The following is a 24337-nucleotide window of genomic DNA, read 5'->3' as shown; positions in this document are numbered from 1 at the left end:
TATGAATAATAACGGCAGACAAGTAGAATTGTTAAAACGGAATGCGAAATGACTGTTCTTTCCCTAGTTTTGCGCATTTTGAATGCTAGAATTTTCATACAAAGGAACTTTTAAAGATAGAGATTTAATTTCTAAAGATTTAACTATTGACAGCCACCGAATTATTTTCAAGAATGAACGAAATACCTGTTCTTAGGTGAGGATTCACTTCCTATATATTAAGCCAAAAACAATATTTAGCATCAGTAGAATGAGTACTTTAACAAAAATCTGAGTTCTTCTTTACTGAAGATATAATGTGAATCACTGACATTGGTAAAAAAAAAAAAAAATATATATATATATATATACAACAGTATATCTCATATATATGTACATATGTACATATATACATATATACGTATACATATGTATATGTGTGTGTATATATATATATATTTTTTTTTTTATTACAGTACACCTCATATTTGTCTTTCATGATCTAGGTCTTTCTTTCATGTCACATGATTGGGCCCAAGGATTTTTCTCTCGAGAGTGATTTTTCTCTCTCGTTCCGGGGCTCTTACCTCATCTGTTGGTCAATTCATCCATTCGTATGTTCATTTACTATTTAAGTAATTCTGTATTCACTCATTTCATGGATATTTATTCAGTGCCTCTTACGTCTAGGGAGCCAGGGTTAACAGTGGTTATTAAAAATGGCAAACAGAACTCAGCCCTTGACTTCAAAAAGTTGATTATCCTGACTTTACTTAAGGGCTTGTTCAGGATTTGTTTTGAGCTCCACGACTTAATTGATTTCTGCGGCACATCCTTCCTCAGTCTTCTCTGTAAATAGAGAGCAGATTTACTTGATAACCTAAAGAGAAGTATTGCATGTGGAAATTCTGAAGCCCTTCTTAACCTGTAAATTTACCTCTTCCACCATCACCAAACACTTTTCTTTGGGACATGTATAGTGAACACCGTTTTCACCGTTCTTATTTTACCAGGAAGAAGCACATCTTAGGAATGATGACTTTTATTTATTTATTTATTTATTTTTGGACAATGCCGGTGAATATGCAGTTGGCTAAAGACGTTGGGAAACTATTTATAATAAACCGTGTTGTTTGCAAAATTCTGTGGACTTTAATAGGAGTGTATGCCAGAGAAAGGATACAGAGTAAAGCAGTAGGTGGGCCAAAAAAAAAAAAAAAAAAAAGAAAAAAGAAAAAGAAAAAGAAAAGAAAGAAAAAGAAAAAATGACCTCTTGCCCACATAACTTTTAATTTTTTTAAAAAACCATGTGCTCAGTGCATGCCCCAAACTAATGAATTCCTTGACCTTGTTGCATTCGGTAGTGAATCCGAAAGAGGGATACTTGGGAGCAACAGGAAGCTCTTAAGCCTTCTTAACAGGCAAGGATCAAACAGCAGTTACCTTACAGTTGCAGAGGGGGAAAATGGCTTCCATGACCTTGACTTGGTTATTCTATGTTCATTAGCCTTTATTTTTTGCACACAAGACCTCATTTCTATGAATCCTAAGTGTATATTAGATATCTCTTTTTGCCAATAATAAAGTCTTTATTAAATATGAATACATTCTTCAAATAAATAAATAAATTGTATCCTGACATATAAAAACAGTCTGGTGAATTGCTTGTGAAAAAATTCTTTAAAAAAAACACCCCAAAGCACAAAACCCTTAATGGCTGGCATCTAGAAGTGCTCTATAAATATTTGCTGAATGAATAAACTGGGGGAGTTATTCATGGTAAAAATGGAAATGACCAGACTCTTTAATAATAAAGGTTATATATAGTCAAATGTTACTTAGTAATAATATAAATAATATCCCCCATGATGTTAATAAAATAGATCAACCAAAACTTGGATAATAACTGTTAGTTTTAAGGCAATAAGAAATAAAAATCACTTGATAGTATTGCTAATAAATTCAACATAATAGTTTGTATTACATTTCAGCTTTCTTTGTGAATGAAATTAAAGCCTATTTAGTCCAATCTCCCATCCTAAGTAAAATCCCCCTCTGAAGAAATTCTTATTATCCACATTTCACTTGAATATCTCCAGTAATGGGGAGCTTACTACTTTTTATAATAATCCAGTCTATTGTTGGTGTTATCTATTGTAACATTTTTAAAATTGTTATACTGAATTCTGATCACCTGTAGCTTTAATCCTCTTTTCCTAATCCAACCACCTGATGTAGCACGCAGAAAATGTCTATTTTATCTTTGTTATAATATTGCCAAGACATTACAAAGTAAGAACATATATAATATACACTGGTCAGGAAATTTAAAAATTGTAGGGCATGTCAATGTTTGAGATTTTCTGAATCAAACTTAATTATTATTTTACATTAATTAGACTTGTGTACATGTGTTTACTTTTATACCCTGGCCCAGGCTGACTTCCTGCGAAGATTTTCTCTTCCTGATGAGAAGAGAAATCATACTGTGCCTTCTATGCAGAACAGGAAGCTCATCATACTTATGAGGCCACATTAGTTTCAGCCGCTGTCCAGCCTTTATGAAATTTCATGCAGCAATATAGTTCTTGTGTCTGACTTTCATTTTCCTTGTCTATTATAGGATAATCTTAATGTAATATTTGACATTTTATTTTATTTTTTTATTGTTTAATGTTTATTTACTTTGAGAGAGTGAGAGTGAGTTGGGGGGTGCATGCAGAGAGAGGGGGAGAGAGAAAATCCCAAGTAGGCTCCACACTGTCAGGGCAGACAGAGTCTGACGTGGGGCTTGAACCCAAGCACCGTAAGATCATGACCTGAGCTGAAATCCAGAGCCGGACACTTAACTGACTGAGCCACCCAGGCTCCCCTTGACATTAAAAACAAACAAACAAAACAAAAAACAAACAAAAAAACAAGTTGGCATTCTTCAATCAAAGGTTTTAAAATGTAGTTGACCTGCCAAATTCCTGGAAAAAAAAATATATTGAGAGAGATAGAGACAGAGAGAGAGAGGAGGGGGAGGAGCAGAGAGACTGAGAGAGAGAGAGAGAGAGAGAGAGAATCCATTGCAGGGCTCCAACGCAGGAACAGTGAGATCCTGACCTGAGCCGACATCAGGAGTCAGACGCTTAAACAACTGAGCCACCCACGCGCCCTGTTATATATTTTTTAATATATGCAACTAAACTTGCCTTGCAGCTAAAGACTATTTCTCATAACTCAGATAGTCATTTACCTCCAAAGTGATGAATATGTAAAGAAGTCTCCAATGATTTGCTTTTAATTTTGCCTTATTCCAAGAAAGTTTTTTATTTTAATGATGCAATTCATATCTGGATATTATAAACACAACTCCCTGTAAATTTTCATAGCGTTAGGTAGACAGGACCCTTGGAGGAAGAACTATATTTAATAAGGAAATTTTTGTTCTGTCAGCAAAGTATTTGTTTAAATTTCTTAAAGTCAACTTGATATTCAGTTTTATTTCTTTACTTAAAAAAATGTTTATTTTTGAGAGAGAGAGAGACAGAGAGACAGAGTGTGAGCGGGGGAGGGGCAGAGAGAGGGAGTCACAGAATCCCAAACAGACTCCAGGCTCTGAGCTGTCAGCACAGAGCCCAACGCGGGATGCGAACCCACGAACCACGAGATCATGACCTGAGCTGAAGTTGGAAGCTTGACCGACTGAACCACCCAGGTGCCCCAGTTTTATTTCTTGATCAAATTCCAAAATGTAGAGAATTTGCAGCATGATGAATAATCTGTGGACAGACTCTACTAAGTGTTGAGTCAAGAAGTACATTTTTTTACTTAGTCCAAGCAAAATAGTAATTTCAAAAAGATGAGTTAAAGCTGCATAATCTAGGTGCAGATTACAATAGAGAAAGCTGGTGTTTTTTAATAACGTATTCCAGGTCAATTTGATATCCTCATGGGGCCAGTGGAATGTGGCTTTCCCCCATACTGTACTTAAAAATCAAGGATGCATACTTGTGGGGTTTGTGGCATTATGTTGCATCATTGAGAAACTTTATATCTCTGTTCTTTTAAATAGTGGAAAATGGAGATTGTCACCCCTTGATTCCCTCTTGTAAAGCTTAAGCATTTTTGTTCCCCTCAAAGAAATAATGATGAAATTAGGCACTTTGATCATTTTGGTTGCTCTCTTTGAACATTCTTCATTTTTTCGATCTGTCTTAAAATGTCAATCTCATGAGGCTGAGCATTTTTAATATGTTTTATAAGCATATATTCCTCTGTTTGTGTGTGTGTGTGTGTGTGTGTGTGTGTGAGTTGTGTGCCTGTTAAGATTCTTTGATCATTTTCTAATTGAATATTCTGAATATGTTTTATGGATTTGTGGGACTTATTTGTCCATGTTAGATGTGAGTGTTTGCTGGTTATAATATATGTTTGCAAATGCCATCCTTCGCTCAGTGATTATTAGCCATTTCACTCTTTTATTAATGCCTTTGGGGAATCAACAGTTTCTAATTTTAATATAATCTAATTTACCCATCTTTTCCTATATAGCTAGTGCTTTGAGTCCTATTAAAGAAATCTTTCCCAACTCTAGGAATATGATGCTATTCTCCAATATCATCTCCTAGAGTCTTTAATGTTCAACCCCTCACATTTGAATCTACCCAGTTTTAACTTGATTTTTAAGTACAGTATAGGGGAAAGCCACATTTCACTTGTTTCCATGAGGATACCCAATTGATCTGAAACACATTATTAAAAAATACCTCCTTTAGGGGCGCCTGGGTGGCTCAGTCGGTTGGGTGTCCGGCTTCAGCTCAGGTCACGATCTCATACTCGATGAGTTTGAGCCCCGCGTCAGGCTCTGTGCTGACAGCTCAGAGCCTGGAGCCTGCTTCAGATTCTGTGTCTCCCTTTCTCTGCCCCTCCCCCCGCTCACGCCTCTGTCTCTCTCTTTCTCTCTCTCTCTCTCTCTCTCTCTCTCTCTCTCTCTCTCAAAAGTAAATAAATATTGAAAAATATTAAAGTAAATAAATAAAAATAAATAATAAATAAAAAATACCTCCTTTATCTATTATTTCCCTGTGTTACCTGTGTCATGAACTAAGTGATGGTATGCACTGGATACATGTGGTTTTGTTTCAGGAATCAACACGTTTATTTGGTCTATCCTTGCACTCATAACACTTATGTCTTAATTTACTATAGTTTTATGATACGTTGTGTTACTAACAGGATAAGTGTAGCTATCAGAAAAATGAAAATTAAACTTACATTGAGCCAGAATGTCTAAACTAAACTTAGAGAAAAATAAAAGGCTAACAACATCAAATTTTGGCAAGAATGTGGTACAATAGAAACTCTCATGACATACAGCTTTGTGTATTTGGGGAGGTGGGGGTAAAAGTCGGCTCAACTACTTTGGGAAATTGTTGGCAAAATTGAGTAAATGTAAAAATACAAACATTTGTGTACCCACAATACCAGTCCTGTACCTATACCCAACAGAAATGCACAAATAGGTATTCGCAGACGCGAACAAGAATGTGATGGCTGAATTACTCATAATAACTCCAAACTGGAAATATCCACATGTTCAACACTAGAATGGGTAAATAAAGAGAAGTAGATGATACAATGCAATATTAGACAACAAAGAAAATGAGCAATCTGCAACCTGTTGTATATTGCTAAATACAACCCCATGGATGAATCTCTGGAACAATTCATCAGGGAGGAGAACGGTGACCAGATTTGGAAAAGGACACAATGAGAGCTTTTGGGTTGCTGGCAATGATCTGTTTGTAGATCTGTGTGGTGATTGCACATTTGTGTTCATTTTGTGATCATTCCTAGTACAATATGTTCGTGACTTATTCATTTTTTCTATTTATATGTAAAGCCTTACTAAAAGGCATCAAAAACATTTTGAATGTTGTACCGCAAATACAGTACTGTCGTTAGATGTCATCATTTCCACCCTGTGTTTTCCACAAAGTAAACGAAGGTTGCGTATTTATTTCTATGCAATATACACCTTAATTATGAACTTGATAACGTACTTGTTCATAACGGCCACCTTAAGTTTATTACTGATGATAGAGCAAATTGTGCTGGTACAAGCTCAGACTTGCAGTCAGTCAAGAACATTTTACATCATAATCCAGTTAGTTATCCTATTAGTTCTCTCTTCCAGCTTTATGTAATTGACAAATTTCATAAGCGTGTCTTCCATGCCTTAGATAATAAAAATATTAAAAATGACAGTATACAGGATGAAAGCCTGTGGCACATCATTAGAGAGCTCTCTTCAAGTTGACATAGCCATTAATCAACATATTTGGGGCGTAATTATTAACCAATTTTGAGTGTTCCTGAAACTGTTATCTTCCAGACCACATTTTACTGTTTTATATTTATCAGAGATATGGCCCTAATGCTTTACTAAAATCAAGTTAGAGATATATCTACAGAATTTGCTCCATTCTATTAAACAAGAATGTGATCAAAAAGGAAATCCTTAAGTTTACCAACACCACTTTCAGTGTGACCAACCCCCTCTTTTTTCTTTTATTCTAAATGCTCATAACCCCCAGATTTTGAGGAAGAGCTTTCTTATCTATTTTTTTCTAGATTTACTAAGTCCCTTGCTTTTAATTCATGTGTGTGTGTGTGTCTAATTTTCTGGTAACTCCTTTAATATTCAGAGAGGCAAGGCTCTATCTATGAATGATGGCAGCCTCTTGGGATATAATCTGAAAAAGTTAAAGCTCTACCTCTCCATGTATGTCCTAACTTGTCACAGGAGGTAATTCCCTGTCCTCAGCAATCGGTTCTGTTACTCCCAGCATGAAGCGAAAGCTGTCATCTTCGCTGAAGAAGCCAGAAATGGAAGACAAGCCATTCTGTTTTCTTGTCGTCTAATGATGTCTGATAAAATCACTTCTTTTTTCTGTTTTGTTTCAAAATGTACCTTCATACTCTTCTGTTTTCACATTCTGTAAGCATTAACTGTCCCCTATTTGGGGAATGACAGTGCCATTGCCATTTTCGCTTCTCTGGCTCATGACAGTTGTTAATTAATGGCCACGGCCCCCTTTTCTGCTTCCAGTCAACAGGTGTCCACACTTGGTTGGAACCTATTCTGCTACTTCTAAGTAGGTCACATGTCACATCTTCTAGCTGTTCATGTCCCACCGTAAATAAAATCTGAGCTCATTCGCAGGCAGCTTCTAGCACGTCTTCAGATGCTAACTGGTTTTTATTTATCCATGAGCTAATTCTCAACTGTACACTTAAGCTTTATTTGTTTAAATATCGCATTTCCATCAGTCTCATTATTTTAGGCCATCTTTCATTTGCATGGCGTGATATACTTTCCATACTGAACATGCTTTTCAGTGTTCACAAGATCTTTTCAATCCACAGAATCATGTCTTGTTTTTTTTTTTCAATTTTGAAAAAAAGTCTCCATCACTACTTCTTCAAATTCTTCTTCATTACTTTATTTTCTATGTATTTGTTTTATTCCAGAACTTTTTAGACTGATCAGTGAAACTCCCTCTTTGTCCTTCAGGTGTACAAGTTGTAACGGCTTATTGATGTATAATGGATGTATGCTAATATTAACATATTGAAATTGTACAGTTTGATCATTTTATATATGTTACACCTATGAAACCATCACCACAGTCAGGGTAACAAATATACCCATTAACCCAAGAAGTTTTATTTTGCCACTTTCTATCCTCTTCCTTTGCCCCTCCTTCTCCCCCTTCCTCAAACAATTACTGATCTGCCTTTGTTCCTATATGTTTGCATTTCCTAGAATTCTGTATGAATGGAATTGTACCATATGCACTTTTTTTCCTTCGGTCCTGGATCCTTTCACTCTGCATCGTTGTTTTCAGATTAGTCATGTAGCGTGTACCAATGTCCATTCCTTTTTATTACTGAATAGTATTCTGCCATATGGGTATACATCATTTGTTAAGCTGTTCATCTGTTGATGAACATGTGGGCTGTTTCCAGCTTTGGGCTGTTACAAGGAAAGGTGCTAAGAACACCATGTCCTGGACGTTGTTATGTTTACATGCTTCATTTTTCTCTTGGGAAAATACCTAGGAGGGGGGTGGTGGGATCATATGGTAATTTGTAGGAAGAAGACGTACCTTCCTCCATTCAGAGGTTTCTTTGCTCTCAGCTCTGAGAGGTTTCTTCATATGTGTATGCTAATCGTTATTCAGGTGAAGACTTGAGGAAGACCCCCTGCTGCCCTTTCTTTTGCTTCTGACTCTAACCACCTGGTCTCACAGCTCTGTCTTCTCAACTCAAGGACGCTGCCATGCCCTGCCTGGGTTCTTTCTTATGTCTCACCCTGGAAACCCTGTCAAGATCAGAAGCCGGGAAATAGACCTCACTTCATTTGTCCCATATCTCAGGGATCTCAGCACTTGGTTGCCTCACATCTTATGTCTTGCAAACTGTCGTTTCATGCATTTTGTCTGCTTTTTCATCGTTTCAGGTGGGAAAGTAAATTCATCATGGAGTCGTGTGACTCCATCTTGGTCAAAAGCAGTTCTTCCAAATTCTAACATGTTTTGTATTTTTCTGTGTTGACTTTTTCTTTTTTTCTATTGGAGTTTATTTATTTGAGAGAGGAAGGGGCAGAGAGAGAGAATCCCAAGGAGACTCCATGCTGTCAGCATAGAGTCTTCTGTGGGGCTCAATCCCATGAATCGTGAAATCATCACCTGAGCTGAAATCAAGAGTCGGACCCTAAAACAACTGAGCCACCCAGGAGCCCCTGTGCTGACTTTTGTAGGAATCCTTCAATATTACCTTTCAACTGATTGATTCTTTTTGTGATGACATGTAATTTGTGGATTTTCCTCTGATGAAGTTTTCTTTTTCCTATTGATGACTATATTCTTTTTTATTCTAAGATCACTGTTTTTTGTTTGTTTGTTTGTTTGTTTAGTATCTGTCTGCAAACGTTTTATTTCCCCTGGTTGTGTCTGATCATTACTGCTATTTTTAATGGATGACATTACTTATTTTATATTTTTTAAGAACCTAAAACAAGTATATTTCCATGGTCCTCAATGACTGTTACATCTGGAGTTAATTTCCATTGAACTTCTGATTTCCTTAGCCAGTTTTGTGCCATTTATTGTCTTTCCTGTGATTTGAAACTTTGGTTTGCCCACTCTTCTTGACGACCAGTCTGTTTGTCTCTCTGTCTCTGTCTGTCTCTCAATTCCCTAGCAACTTGTAACTTTCTCTACCCAGCTTCCCACATCTTCAGTCCAGGACCACATCTTACCTGCTTTGCCTTGTGCCTTTGTCTGGAGCTGTTATCAGAGAATCAAAGGTCCAATGACTAAGCCAGTGGTGCCGAGCACATGCATACCTGGTTTCTAATTTCTCTGGGCACGTTCTCCTGTAAACCATAGATCCAAGTCAATAAGCAGCTGTTTCAGTCTCGTTTGATAAGAAAGTTTTCCTGGGCTAACTTTCAACCCTGACCCAGGCTTCCTTTCTCTGACACAGATGGGGACACTCCCATCCAACAATATTCCCCAGGAACTAGTGCCCCACCGCCTCTTGTGTATTCCCAGACCCTGACTCCAGCCAGCCTCTGCTTTGGTCCTACTCACTGCTTTGCATTTTGGTTGCATTTCTTGTGCATGGAGATGCCTATCTTATTTTTTTATCTGGCTATGTCTTTTTCAATTTTCTTTTTATCTATCTTATCTAAAAATACTGTATATTTAGAGCAGAAGGAGGCCTTCAGGCCTGAACTCATAATGCTATCTTGCCCCAAAGTCTCCTTTTCAATTTATTCTTTTCATCTGATACATATTTCTCAACCAGTTATTAAAGGTAGTTCTATATTTAATTGAAAATTTCTTCTACCTTTTTCTTTTAAATTAGAATCTAGGCTTATAATCTCTGGTGGTGTCACAACCACCCACTTGGACATCATGTTTATGCAGGAGCCATTTATCACTAGAAAAGAAATTTCAAGCCCTCTCTTGAACCACCTACTAAGTTTTTCTTTTCTCTCAGAGGTACCAACATACAAATTACAAAGCAGAAAGGGCCATCATCATTATAAGCTTTCATGAAGTTTAGAGTGGTAGTCCCACCCAGTTCTCCAGGTTCTCTGTTATAATTTATCACTCATGTAACTCCAGTAGAGTGGGAAGCTAGAATACAAACACTGTGCATCTTTATAACACACACACACACACACACACACACAGGAGGGATGTATGCATGTGAGTGAGAGAGAAAAAAGAGAAGAGAGAAAGAGAGGGATGGATGAATGGAAGCAGAATAAGAGAGGGAGAAAAGGGGAGGAAACTGCTTAAGGAATGGTAAAATTTCTATGTAAGTGCACATCTTTCAGTTCATGCTAACCATTTACTCGGTATCTACTGATATTTTGAGTTCTGTTATCTCCAAATGTGAATGAGTGTTGTCTTAGAAACTAAGAGTTTATGACTATTCAGTATCTCCACCTCCTCTACCTCCTCTTGAACTTGGCAGTTTTTTTCCTTTGTGCTATCACGGTCTCCACTGGGAACACATTTGCCCTGTTATACTCTCCACAATATGTTGGGGAGCACTTCTGCTCTCTTATACCCTATTTTTCTGAGGTTTTTGTGATGAAAGAGTTATCATCCTTAATCCTTGGATCGATAGAGGTTACACATTTCACAAGCCAAATGAACAAAGTAATCAACTTCCCCAAATTACATTGCTTTATAGATCAAAGAGAAAGAGGAAACTTTTCATCGATCTTTCCACCATGTTCTTCACAAAAGCCTGACATTTGCCCTCCCCTTGAGGTTAATCACTATTCTCTCCACATAGACTTCTATAAAGGAATAACTTTGAACTTAGAGTTTCCCTTCTTTTAGAATTTTGCTTCCCTTAAAGTGGACAATAAATTCTGCTTTTTAAAGTAGCGAGATTAACGGGATTAAGTCATTGGATTTTTTAATTTTTGTTTAATTAAAAAATTTTTAATGTTTATTTTTGAGATAGTGAGCAAGTATGAGTGGGTGGGGGTTGTGGGAGAGAGAGAGGGAGACAGAGGATCTGAAGTGGGCTCTGTGCTGATAGCAGAGAGCCAGATGCAGGGCTCAAACTCACAAACCATGAGATCATGACCTGAACCAAAGTCGGATACTTAACCGACTGAACCACCCTGATGCCCCTGGGATTAAGTAGTTGTATGTTAATTGCCTCCTTATTGAAAAATTGTAATGCAGCAAAAAATGGGTAACTTAAGAAAATTTATACTGGAATATTTTTTGAGGAGTAGTTAGGGGAAATATTCTCAATTTCAGCCAGCAATTAATTGCTCATATTTTCCCCTTTTCAGTCATTGTGATGATTGCTTATTTACTTCAATGACCAAAGTACCATGTTGCTCTTGGTAACACAGAGACAGAACTTTATACAGTTAGCTGGAGAATTTCTTCTAAATTTGGAACAATATATCTAACAGATAAGAAAATATATTTATAATCTCTTGATTACTCAGTACTTATTATCCCAGAAGTTCATCTACAGCTCCTCTAAATTACAGAATTCTATGTAAAATAAGCATGTGGATGATGCATCACTATAGGGAATATTAGATACTACAAGAGGGGAAAAACAGCATAGAGATAATGCACAAAGACAGAGACAACTAACTCCCATTGTTAGGGAGCGGATTCTCGGAAGAGTGGTTCCAAGGAGGTGTTGCAGATTGGATTCCCCAGGATACAAATTCTCTTCTACAGAAGAGCATGTAGGGAATTTATTACAGAGTACTTTTTGGGATGGAAACCTGTGGGAGATAAGGGGATGAAGCAGGAAAAGGCAGAGAGAGAAGTTGAGATGCAATGGAGTGTCAATGGAGGCTTCACTGAGTTCTGCAAACTGAGATGACCCACCAGAGTTTTCCCAAGTTGGCCATTATATCTGTATGACCCCAAGAAGGAATGCGCCCTTGGATAGAGTGTCTCTTTTTTACTCAGGGAGTTCCTAAACAGGAATTACAGCTAACTACAGTCTCTAGACAATAACTGAGGGAAGAATTCCTCCTCTCATAAAGAACAACCTGAATGACGTCCACTGCAGGAGGTAATGTTTGCAGTAAACAGGCTGGTACTTGAAGGAGAAGTGAGTTTCTCAGTTGTACTGGAACATGTCACACCCTTGTTTCTCTGGCTGCTTCATCCTAACAACAGCAGAGGTATTTCTAACAGAGGTGTATGGCCTGCAAAGCCTAAAATATTTAGTATTGAACCCTCTATAGAGCAAGTTTGCTGACCTTTGATATAGGGTTACTACCGTCAAGTAGTATTATACCACACCCTAGTAACATGAGGACCTCGATACATAATATATCTGTGCTGGCCCCTGTCCTTTGTGCACTTGTCGTCATATGTTTTACTTCTACCTCTGTTAAAACCTTCAAATTCACTGTCACTATTTTTGTTTTAAATGCTCAATTATCTTTTAAAGAAATTTGAAAACATGAACAAATACTTTGTATTTACTGTTGTGTCTACCATTATCAGCATTCACTTCTGGATACGAGTTTCAATATGGTATGAGTAAATACGATGTGATATGAGTAAATGTGATATGTATAAATATGAGTAAATGTGATATGATATGAGTAAATATGAGTTTCAATATGGTAAATTTTCCTGGAAGCTGAAACGTGTACATTTCTTAAAGTATGTACCTATTGGTGATGAATTTTCTCAGCTTTTGCCCTAAATATCATTTGTTTTCGTTTAAAAGATATTTTTGCTGGATATAGAACATTAGATTGACATATGTTTTTTCCCTTTCCTTTTCATCATAACAGGTAATGTCATTCTGTTGTTTTTCACCTTCCATCATTTTTGCTAAGATATTATTGTCCTCTGGCTACTTTTGAGATTTTTCTCTTTAGCATTATTTTTTTAACCAATTGATTATGATGAGACTTGGTGTTTTGTTTTGTATTGTATTTATCCTTTTATCCTGCTCACAGCTCAGTGAATTCCTTAGATATCTAGGTTTATTATTTTCAGCCACTGTTTCTTCAAATTGATTTTTTTCTGCCTCAATCTCTACCTTCTCTGCTTTTAGTTCTCTATTTGCATGATTGTTAAGACACTTAATATTGTCCTGCAGGCCACTGGAGTTGTGTCCATTTTTAAGCCTTTTGTCCCTTCTGAGCTACAATTTGAAGGGTTTATGTGGCCCTGGATTCAGACATTAATGTTTCCTTCTCAGTTTCTAATCCAGTACATGTTTTATTTCAGGTATAAACACGGTTCAGAAACTTCTATTTTGTTCTCTTTGTTTATCTTTTCCCCATTAATATCTCATATTTGTTTCTTCACTATTTGTATATTTTCTTTCAAATAATGAACAAATGTATAGGCTCAGTGTTGAAGTCCTGGTCTGCTAATTTTATCATCTCTGTCATTCTATTGGCTGTCTTTGCTCTGGTTGTAAGTCATTTTTTCCTGCTCCCTGAAATGTCCAATATTTTTATTTTTTTATTTTTTATTTTTAAAATTTTTTTTCAACGTTTTTTATTTATTTTTTTTGGGACAGAGAGAAACAGAGCATGAACGGGGGAGGGTCAGAGAGAGAGGGAGACACAGAATCGGAAACAGGCTCCAGGCTCCGAGCTATCAGCCTGGAGCCTGACGCGGGGCTCGAACTCACGGACTGCGAGATCGTGACCTGGCTGAAGTCGGACGCTTAACCGACTGCGCCACCCAGGCGCCCCTGTCCAATATTTTTTTAAAAATCTATACTGAGCATTATGGATGCTCTGTCACTGAGTTTCTGACCATTCATGGCTTTCCTTAATGAAGTGTTGCGTTTTGACTGAGCAAGGAGTTAATTTATTTGTAGGTCAGACTGATCCTTTTTCAGGCTTATAACCAATCTTTGTTCAGGTGTGTCCTGAGTAGCCCTTATTTTAGGACTCAATCATCCTAATCTTTCTGAGACGTCTGCTAGATGCCTAGCATTGTTCCAACAACTTCTCTCAATCTTCTTTAGTGTGAAATGAAACTACTCCTGGCCCTGTTCACCTTTGGGTTGTCGTTCATTTCATAATTGCCTTGACCTGGGCTTGTGGAATCTTGGTCTGCAAATACACAGCGTGCTATTCATACAAAGTCTGGTCCCCAGAGGTTCTCTGGTGATGCTATGCAGATTTTCAGGGCTCTTTCTCTTTACAGCTGCCCCTTCCCTGGTACTTTGTACTACAGATTCCATCTGTAGGATGGAGCTTTGATTTTGATGTATCTTCATCTCAGTGACACTGCTGAACTCTGTTTGGGACACTCTTCCATGTGCCAAAATCCAGAAAGTGAACCAGGCATCACCTTATTTGTTTATCTTCTCTTGTGGATCAGGGATCCTGCACTGTCTGTTGTCTAATCCCTATAAAGGGTAATTTTATACATTTTGTAGGTATGTGATTTTTTTTTTATGGCAGGAAGGGTATTCTATCATAGCTGAAAGCAGAAATAAGCCATATAAACATCATTAAATGAATGATATATCTGTGATGATTTACAAAATGGTTTCTCTTACCGTGGTCCTCATAGAATAAATTATTTTATTGTCAGCTTTTAAGTTTTTTTATTTGAAAAGTGATGCATATATATATCTAAATACTGTACATTGGTTGATTTATTGAATATTTCATTATCATTTGCTCCCATTGGTAGCCAAATTCACTCAAAAAATTATTTTGCTCCTTAGCACTAAGCATGATGGCATATTTTCTGTAATGTATTTATGTACAACCATCGTTATTTTCCATAGTGGTATAGACTAGGAGTATTGTTGTTCCATATTAATGTTCTATTTCTAAAGATAGTTTTACCTTTTTGTTATCTGACAATTATTATATTTTACAAAAGGAGTTTTACTTCATTTAGTAACTGAAATGATTTTCCTAGAAATGTTGTTATCAAGAGGCGTTGGTTGTTTATCTCTTAAATGTTAGTGAATGTATTACCTGAGTAGCTATATACCTTATTTCTCATGAGTACAGAGCTTAATGTAAGATTAGGCCTCATCTTAAGAACTATGAGTATTCTTTGAGCTCCCAAATTTTTAAAGCAAAATAGACTTTAGCGTTGTACATAATTGCTTTTTGTTCCATTTGTAATCTACTCAAACATAAAGCCCCACATGAGGAATTAATAGATTGTTACATTTTTTTTCCTAGTGATTTTTAGTTGAAGAATTCATGGTAAATTGATCAACCCTCAGCCAATTAGACTCTGACATGTACTAATAAGATCTAATTGAGGAATGATGAAGACATTTGCTCAGGAGAAAATGAGCACATAATTACACCATAAAGAGGTTAGAGTATCAATGTTACCCAGCTGGAAGAATATTAGTTGAAGTCCCAATGGCATCTATAAAGGACACTCCATTATATGTCTATGTATGTTGCACTGCTAAGGCCAATTAAAAGATGTAGATAAATCCATTGTCAACAGTAGAATTTCAGCTCTAAATATCTGTTTTCCTCTCTTGCCTTAACGTTCTTCAGGTGCTGGGGGATGGTCTCCATCCGACAGTGACCATTACCAATGGCTTCAGGTTGACTTTGGCAATCGGAAACAGATCAGTGCCATTGCAACCCAAGGAAGATACAGCAGCTCGGACTGGGTGACCCAATACCGCATGCTGTACAGTGACACTGGGAGAAACTGGAAACCCTATCATCAAGATGGGAACATCTGGGTGAGTCACTGTCAGAAAGGCAAACACAGAATTGAGTGGCAGATGTGTGACCTCAGCCTGACCAGGTCCTGGCACGATCTGGGGAGGTGGAGAGGGTTTGGTGGTGGCCCGGCTGAAGGTTTATCTTGTCAGTTTTGTTTCTCGTCTTTGTGTTCGTGTCCTCTGGTACTTGCTGAGAGAGAAAAAAATGTGAGCAAAGCAAAAGGAGGTGGGGAAATGGATCAAAATCCCAGTGTGCCCTGCCCCACCTCTTGCCTTTCCTAAATGGTAGAAAACCCTTATCTTGCAGAGTGGATGTGTCCCCCCTTCCCTGGTTTCTAGTATATTTCACAGAAATCAAAACCTCCCAAGAAACCTGTGTTAAACCTGAAACAAACAAAAAAAAAAGGTAAATAATTTCATGATAGTAGGATACTAGAATTTTGTTAAACACGGTATTTCAAGTTACTGTATTTTTTTCTGGAGTACAGAACGGAAATGGTACAAATTGTACCAACATACCAAAGTGAGTTAAGGATATAGAATAAAAAAAAAATCCTGACTTAGGTTTCCATTCCTTACTCCCCCTCGCTCTCGCTTGCCTCAGACTGTTTCTGTTTGGAGGTATTTAGTTAAATCATTAAAGGACAACATGAGAAAAGGTCTACTGCCAGCAGAGCTTGGATGAACTGGCAGGCACTGGGCAGGGGGCTGTGGAGTCTGAAGCACTTTACCACCTGCCAGAAGCAAGTTCAGTTTGTCTTTTGCTTTAATCCGGGCCTGTTCAGACGAAGCACTATTTACTGAGTTACTGACCATTTATGTATAAAGATAAAAATAAGATAGAAAAATGGTTTTGTTTTGTTTTGTTTTTTAAAGAAAAACCAAATGGAAGACCAGCCATAGCTCTGGAGCACGTCAGGCAACACCCTCAACATCCCCTCCCCCAAACAGTTTTAATTTTTTTAAATGTTGCTGGTCCTCACTCTGAGGTGTATACACTTGTCACTGTTTGTCTGACCAAAGCCATCAGGAAGCCATTCATTCATCGAGTCAGTCAGTCACTCAGTCAGTCTTGTTGATTGAAAAAATAGTTTCCTCTGGCTGCAATTTCTGCCCAAGGCTCAGGGCAATGAGTCTTAATATGCAGTGTCCATTGGAATCACCTAAACAGGTTTTAAAGTTCGTGGATTCCAGGTACACCCAGATCAATGAAATCCAAATTGTGTAAATAGAAATTAGGTTAATGACAATGATAGCTTTTTTTGAAGACAGAGATCTTCCAATTCAGGTAAAATATTGAATTGTGAGAATATAATTTAGAGGAGTAGGAACAGTAATATAGGGCAAGAAAAGAAATGCCCTGTATTTTACTATAGGCCATTATTATATTAGTGGTCTAGACCTTTATTGCAGATCTATATTTACTTCATTCTGTTATTATGAGAGAAAAATAATTTAAACCACTTACTCTTAAAATATTTCAGTTAAATTGGAAAGTTGTGTGACTCCAAATGTTCAGCATGCTTGAATAAATTATTTTAAAATACTAAATTTTGAGGGATCTAGTCTAGTTTAATTATTTAGAAAAGCATCCATAACCAAAGCCAAGTAAAGCCATCAATGTTAAACAGGAAGAAAGAAGGAGGAGAAAGAGGAGGTTCACTTCTTAAATTGCATCCTTCACAGTATTAGGCAGAGTGCTGGGGATTTTCAACCTGATTAATGCCCCTCCCCCTTAGAGAATTTATATTTTAAAAATCCTCCAGTAATCTTTGTGAGTAGACAGAGTTTAGAGCTCCTAATTTGGGTAGGTGGTCATCTCTATAGCAGGAACCAGTGTTCGTAACTGGTGTGTAAAATAAGGATATAATGCTCTGATAATAAAAAGTCCTCCAGAGTAGTTCTTTAGAAATAGCTTTTACCAAGCCATGATGATATGACAAAAACGTGTATATTGAGATGGATAAGCTGTAGGAAGCAAGAAGTGGAGAAAATGTCTCTTTATGGAAAGTCTTCCTCTTACAATTAAGGTAATTCAAAGCCCCAAACCTAATCTACAGAGAAGTAATTTTCAACTAGAATAAACTAGAAAACTTTAAAATTTGTGGATGTGTGGGTCCCACTTCTGGAGATTTGGTTTAGTTAGTCTATGGTGTAACCTAGGCATCAGGATTTTAAAGTTCCCCAGGTCATTGTGATATATAGCCAACACTGAAAACCGTATGTTAGATGTTTTCTGGCCTATAGGGAGGGTGGGGGTGGAGGAAGGTTATTGTGACATCAGGTTTTATTGTGATATTAGATATTAGGTTGTTAGAAAGGACCTTCCTCAAAGTTTAGCAGAGAAAGAGTCTGACCACACAGACCAACCAGACAACTGCGAGTAGACAGTTAAGGTTCAGAACACAAATTCTGCCAGTAAAGCATTCATTGTTTTCCAACCCTCTGTGGACTCTAACTTGAAATCAGATTATCATGTTGGTGAAATTATTTGAGGGCTGCAAACTGGACTCCAAACAATCTTGCATGTTTCTATTTTTGTAAAGTGTCCATCCCATGACTGAGAGTTCCCAGTCCTCTCCTATCGTAGTGAGAGTGATGGCTGCTAAAATACAGAGGTATTTGGGCTTTACTTTACTTACCAGGTACGTAGCAGTTAGGGATAGCTCATTCTGACTAAATACAGAGACGTAAGTTCAAAGAGCTAAGAAAGGTGGAATTTTCCAGGGTGAGTTGGACTCTTGGTTTACATAAGATACCAAGTATTGGGTGAAGGAGACAAGGCCATGAAATGGAAATATCACCAACTGTGAAGGTAGACTACATCTCCATTCAGGGCTCTCCACCTTTTCTGATGGTGTGGAGTGTATTGTTTCCTGCCATTCTGACGTTCATCTTGTTTCTTCCTTTCAAGTCCTATATATATATTTTTGTTGTTAAAAATAAGTATGCGAGGAGTGACTATTTCTACGTGAAAGTATAGTGAGCTACTTATGAAATTATAGAAGTCAAAACAAGTGTGAGACAGAAACTATGCTGTGAAATATTTTTGAGTGCCAGTGAGCCTGCAACATAATGATTATGGTTTCATCGTCGCTAATGTGAAAGTGGTCCATTGCTCTGACGTATTCTAAATGAAGTAAAACTCATTTTCTAAAAATTCTTGAGGACTTTAGAGCTATGTCTTAGCATGCATTGAGTGATTAACATTTAGCAATTACAGATCTCGACGAAAATATGTTTTGGACATAAGTTTATTAAACATTAAATATTAAATTTTATTGTAGTCCGATTACTGCTTAACATGATGTGTATTGCACTTAAATGAAAGAGATTTCTGAAACAGATTTGGGTAGCCATTTGATGGACAACACACTATACTATGGGAAGTTTCAGATAGTTAAACATTTTTTAAGCTGATCTGGTTAGGAAGTTGCTTTCCTCAGCCATTCCTAAAATGATTGATCACCTGAGAAGAAGACACGTTAATGGGAATCCAATCACTTAAGTGTTACTTTGAACAAATGTCAAATGGTTATTCCTTCTGCAATTATAGGGGGATGGACAACACAGCCAATTCTTTTGTCATATTGTTATTAAATGTTCCTGTGGAGAATCTATTGGATAATATGTTAAAATACGTGAAAAACAAGTCCTGTCGATGAGAAATTATGACAGCTTAACAAGATTTTAAAGTCGTGAATCTAACTGTGGAATCTGATTGTGAGATGATGATGGCTCTTGAAAATATTCCTGAAGAATGGTTTATCTGAATATTTAATACTCAAAGATGTGAGTTGCTAAATGTGCTTGGCTAGTCAAACCTTCTCATTCCTCAGTGATAATCCTAGGCATAATGGAATTCTTTATACTTTATTCACAATGCCATTTCCTTCTCTTCAGAATTTTCTTTCTAATGTAGAAGAAAAATACGTATAGATTGGTAAAATCGCCTACCCCTCCCCCCGCCGAAAAATCATCCCATTTGCATATTCCACAAACTCTAATTTGCATACTGCTCTTGAGGTGTTTTCTGGTTTCCTAAGTATAATCTGTAGGAGAGAGAGGAAATAGTCTGTCTGAGCATTTCTTATCAAAAGTCCATTCAGCATTACATTAAATAAGAATTCCAGCAGATTTTTGCTGGGAGGCTGCATTTAGTTTTGCTTGGGAAATTCAATTACCGGTTTCTGAATGCAGATATTTGGATCCAAAATAGGAAATTGAAGTATTAATAGTGAATGCCTTCTTTACATACCATTATTGTTTTGCAGGATAGTAACATAGTACAAGTTTACCTATAACTTAAATGTAGTTTTTCTTTTTCTTTTTAAAAAATTTTATTAAATGGTGAGAAAATGCTTATATATCCCTAGTTATTTTTTAAAGGAGTTTTATCCCCTTTGTTGATAGTAGGCAGGTTTCAACCAGAGATCAGTGAGCACTGAATTTATTAGATGGAGAATCCCACAGAACAGAAATGTTTACTATATTTCAATGACATCATTACATATTTATCAAGAAGATAGGAATATATAAGCCCATATTCTCTAAGCAATATTAAATAAAATATTAATTTGCTAGGTAAGTTAGAAACCTGGATCTCTTACACGCTTTTTTCCACGTACGTACTCACACAAAAAACTTCATTGTTTCTAACACATTTGAAACATTTAAAAATACGAAAAGCAAATAACAGCACATTAATTGATTAAATTCTTTGTTTTTTGAATATCAGTTCAACAGCTGGAATATGTATTCTCTGCCTCCTTTTTAATCAAATATCTTACCAACTGATATCTACATAATAAAAGTTCCTAAAACATCTTTGTAGGTTGTAGGTAAGTAGGTTCACTTAGTAGGTTTCCCTAAGTGAAAGCCAAGATTTGGATTCAAAAGGACTGAATTCAAGTATCTGGGTTCGTATATTCAGTTTATAAACTCGGAGAAGTCACTTGGGAGTAATGTCTCTTGGGAGGTTTACATGAGATTATGTAAGTAAAGAAATTTATCAAGCTATGGAGTTTGAGAAACATGTACGGTATCACGTGCCTGTATAGAAGCATCTACAAAACTCGTAGTGTTCTACAAAATTAGTGCAGTGTTTCTTTTCAGTGAGAGTATCTGCTATGATCATTTTAGTTTAGTCCCCCTCTATCCTTTCCAGATATATTCTACCTCTGTTTACTCTTATTTGTGGTTTAAAATATCTGAAAAAATTTTGGTGACGGAAGCCTGACTTAAAACGAGAAGGGAGATGTAAGCAAACCTCTGGTGTATCTTCCAATGAACAAATGGAGTGGGGCCATCGATTGACCGTGTGGTTCTGGCTGGGCTTGTAGAGCATGTCTGGTAGGCCTAGCTCAGTGCCAAGTGCCTTCGCAGTGCTTGGAACGAATTATTTGTTACCATAATGATGGTCATGTGTCCAATGAGCCATGTAAGGGGATATTGTGTAAAAATGAAAGAATTATTCTGTCCTCTCTTTTCAACCATTTGTTATAGTGGTTGCGTTAATTTTCCAAATCACTTCCAAATCTGTTCCAGTTATAAACATAAAGCACAACTACTTCACAGTTCAATAGTATACGTAGACTCTTTTGAGCAACTCTAGAAATTTTTCTCTGCCTTTGGAACTACAGAGGAAGATAACCATCCCTCTCGCTTGCTCTTGTAACTTCCATCAGATGATAACATCCCTTCTTCACTTAGGACACTAATGCAATATGTTTCAACAATAGCTGTGAACTTACTTGTTTATGTATGCATGCGCATTATGGTTGCAATCCATTATTTGGGGAAAGACTAGGCAGGCATATTCAGAACAAGTTTATGGGTAACTTATTGAGAAATAAGACATAGCAGAATAATCTGCATTAAACCCTTTCTAAAATGGCCCTTGATATAAACGGGATAAGCATCTTTAGGACTTGTATAGAAAAAAAAAAATAATTTCCAGGGTGAATTTAGAATAAGCTTCTTATTTCTGTGAAATACATTTTTTCTGTTTACACCCCTCTTAGGCTGGGAGATATTTTTAAAATCTCATGAATTTTAATAAGTTGAGTGGATATTCCAGATCCTTCTGCATATACTATAATGCCTCTAGTAGTGAATGTTGATCACCTTTCCAAATCCACATTTGTATTGTGAGATTCTCATTTTAAGGGGCCATAGGATTTTGTCTTGCATCGCCTTTTGAGTCATTCAATATTATACACATAGACACATTTTTTGAGTCATTCAATATTGTACACATAGACACATGTGGAAGAACCATTCTAGCCAATGTGGTTATGTGTTTAATTTTTGCCAAAAATCTGGAAGATAAAAATAAGGTGGTATTAATAATAGTGACATACACTGTTAGGTAAAAGAAGATGATATCATCTTATATGATATGGCTTCTTACAGGCAATGAAGTAACAGTATATTATTCTTCACAGTGTAGTGCATTTTTCATTGATGAGTTAAAACGAGGTATATGTAATCATTATTCTAAATTTCTTAAGTATATTTGATTGCTTGAAGAGCATGCTGAAAGAGAAAGTGGTCTCATTAAGCAAAATGATATTAACAGGTGCTTTATTTTGCTCTGGGCTCCAATAATGGAGACGCTGATATTTGTCTCGTGAGACTAAGGTTGGCTTTAGGTGACAAGGGATTGAATGAGTCCAGGTGAATGCAAATTTATATAAAGCGTTGATAGATAGGTACCTGCAAATATTCTGAATAATAATAATGAATAATATCGTTTCAGATGAGCGTGTCTACCCCACTCAAGTTGGAGCTTGGTGGAAGTTAGGAGAGTAGCAGTATGTCTCCATGGGAGAACGTAGGGCAATGACAAAATGTGCTGTTTGGTGGCCACAAGTCCCTGAGAGGCAATGGAAATAGCAGCTCACTGGTGCACTGTGGCACCGGACCACCTTTCACAGAGATCTGTGTGGCTTGAGGAGATTTCTTAACCTTTCTGGGCTTAAATCTCTTCACCTGTAAAATGCAGCTAATAACACCCCTTACTTCCTTTACCTCAACAGAGATTATAGGTATTAAGTTAATAATCCATGTGAAGAGCTTAGGAAAATACGTGGCACATATTAAGCACACCATTATAATCACGTTACATAAATTTGTGACTTCCAGGTGCATTGCTGTCATATTGGATTGGATCTGTCCTTGGAAATTCAAAATAGCCTGTTACTTTCACTTTGTAACAGCTTTTCTGTATTAACATGTTGGCATGTGTATTGTAATACATCTGTGCTTCTCTGCTTGAAATGACTAATAACTCATTTTTAAGTATAATTGAGAACGCTAATTTCATTTATGTCACTTGAATCATGATCGTCCCATGGAGTCTGAGACACTGCAGTACAAATTGTGTCTGGGCAGTTCTTTCAGATCTGTTTTCTATTAAACTTCGGTGAAAATATGACCGCGATGTTTCCATCAGACCTAGCTTAATAAATTCACTTTTATTGACTTTGGAAATCAAGGAAAATAAGCCATTTTTGCCTACAGTCCTCCTGCGTATCTTCTTAGGCTAACTCAAAAGAGTAAGATAAGCAGACTGCAAAACAGGCTTTGTAAGAATTAGCTAAGACAGGTTATGCTGGCTAGCCATGAAAATGGAAATCCAGATGGAGAGAGGCACTATCTGAATGTCTTGAATCAGCAACAACAGCATCACCTGAGAGCTCTTTAGATATTCAGAATCCAGGGACCCAGCCCATACCTTTAAAACCAGAATATACAGTTTGGCAACATCCACAGGTGATTCATATGTATGTTAAAGAGAGAGTGTGTTGTTTTCCATATTTGAGCAGCTCTTGCCAGGAAGAAGAACTAGATTTGGACCCTATGTCTCCAAAGCAAAAAGCAGAATTAGAATTAGAATTTGCAGTGCAAATTGCAGAAAAAGAGCATAAGCTTTGATGAAAAGGCACTTACTGAGCACCTACTGTTTACTAAGGATTGGAGATAAACCACAGTCAGTGAAAGAGACTTGCACAGGTTGTTCTGGGAACACACATACACACGTAGGCCTCATTCATAGTGGTTGAGGGTCATGGTCAACAAAGACTTCTTGAGTTCCTAAATATTTTTGGCTAAGTAGGTAAGGAGCTGGTGATGTAGAGAAGGGAAGCAAAAGGTCATTTCCAGCAGATGAATCTTCTGAGATAGCTAGGGATGGATCGTAAGACACTATAAATAATTACATCTTTTCCAACTTGCAAAAGAACAAAAATCTGACTTTTCTGTAAAATTCTAAAATCATATCCTTTAAATCAATCATGTAAATTTGGATATGTAAATATCCAACTTTGAAAGAATGTTGGTGTCGACTAAGGTGCACCTCTGTACTACTCATAATGCAGAGTTCACTGCCAAGCACATAATAGATGCTTAAGAGTGTACAATTGAATCGAAGTACCTCATTTTGAAGATAAATGGGCTGAAGCTAAGAGGCATGATGTTACTTAAATCTGAGCTACACATCCAGTTACAATGACCCCAGTACTCAATTGGGAGACGTGTACCTATTTTCAGTTTGTCAAGAAGCATCATTATTATAGTGACTGCTTATTTTGACTGCATG

At 36.9% G+C, this 24337-nt stretch overlaps 1 protein-coding gene across 1 annotated transcript in view; it reads left to right on the top strand.

The window, feature by feature from the left end:
- The window catches only part of CNTNAP2 (contactin associated protein 2), a 1972370-nt gene that overhangs the window by 631416 nt on the left and 1316617 nt on the right, over positions 1 to 24337 (top strand). The window contains exon 3 of the mRNA XM_058723957.1: positions 15560 to 15753. Coding sequence (XP_058579940.1) covers positions 15560 to 15753 — 194 coding nt within the window. The remainder of the gene's footprint in view (positions 1 to 15559; positions 15754 to 24337) is intronic.

Source organism: Neofelis nebulosa, chromosome 4, assembly GCF_028018385.1.
Source record: "Neofelis nebulosa isolate mNeoNeb1 chromosome 4, mNeoNeb1.pri, whole genome shotgun sequence".
NCBI lineage: Eukaryota > Metazoa > Chordata > Mammalia > Carnivora > Felidae > Neofelis > Neofelis nebulosa.
Note: the sequence above shows the minus strand (reverse complement) of the source record. Positions and strands in the feature narration are given on the sequence as shown.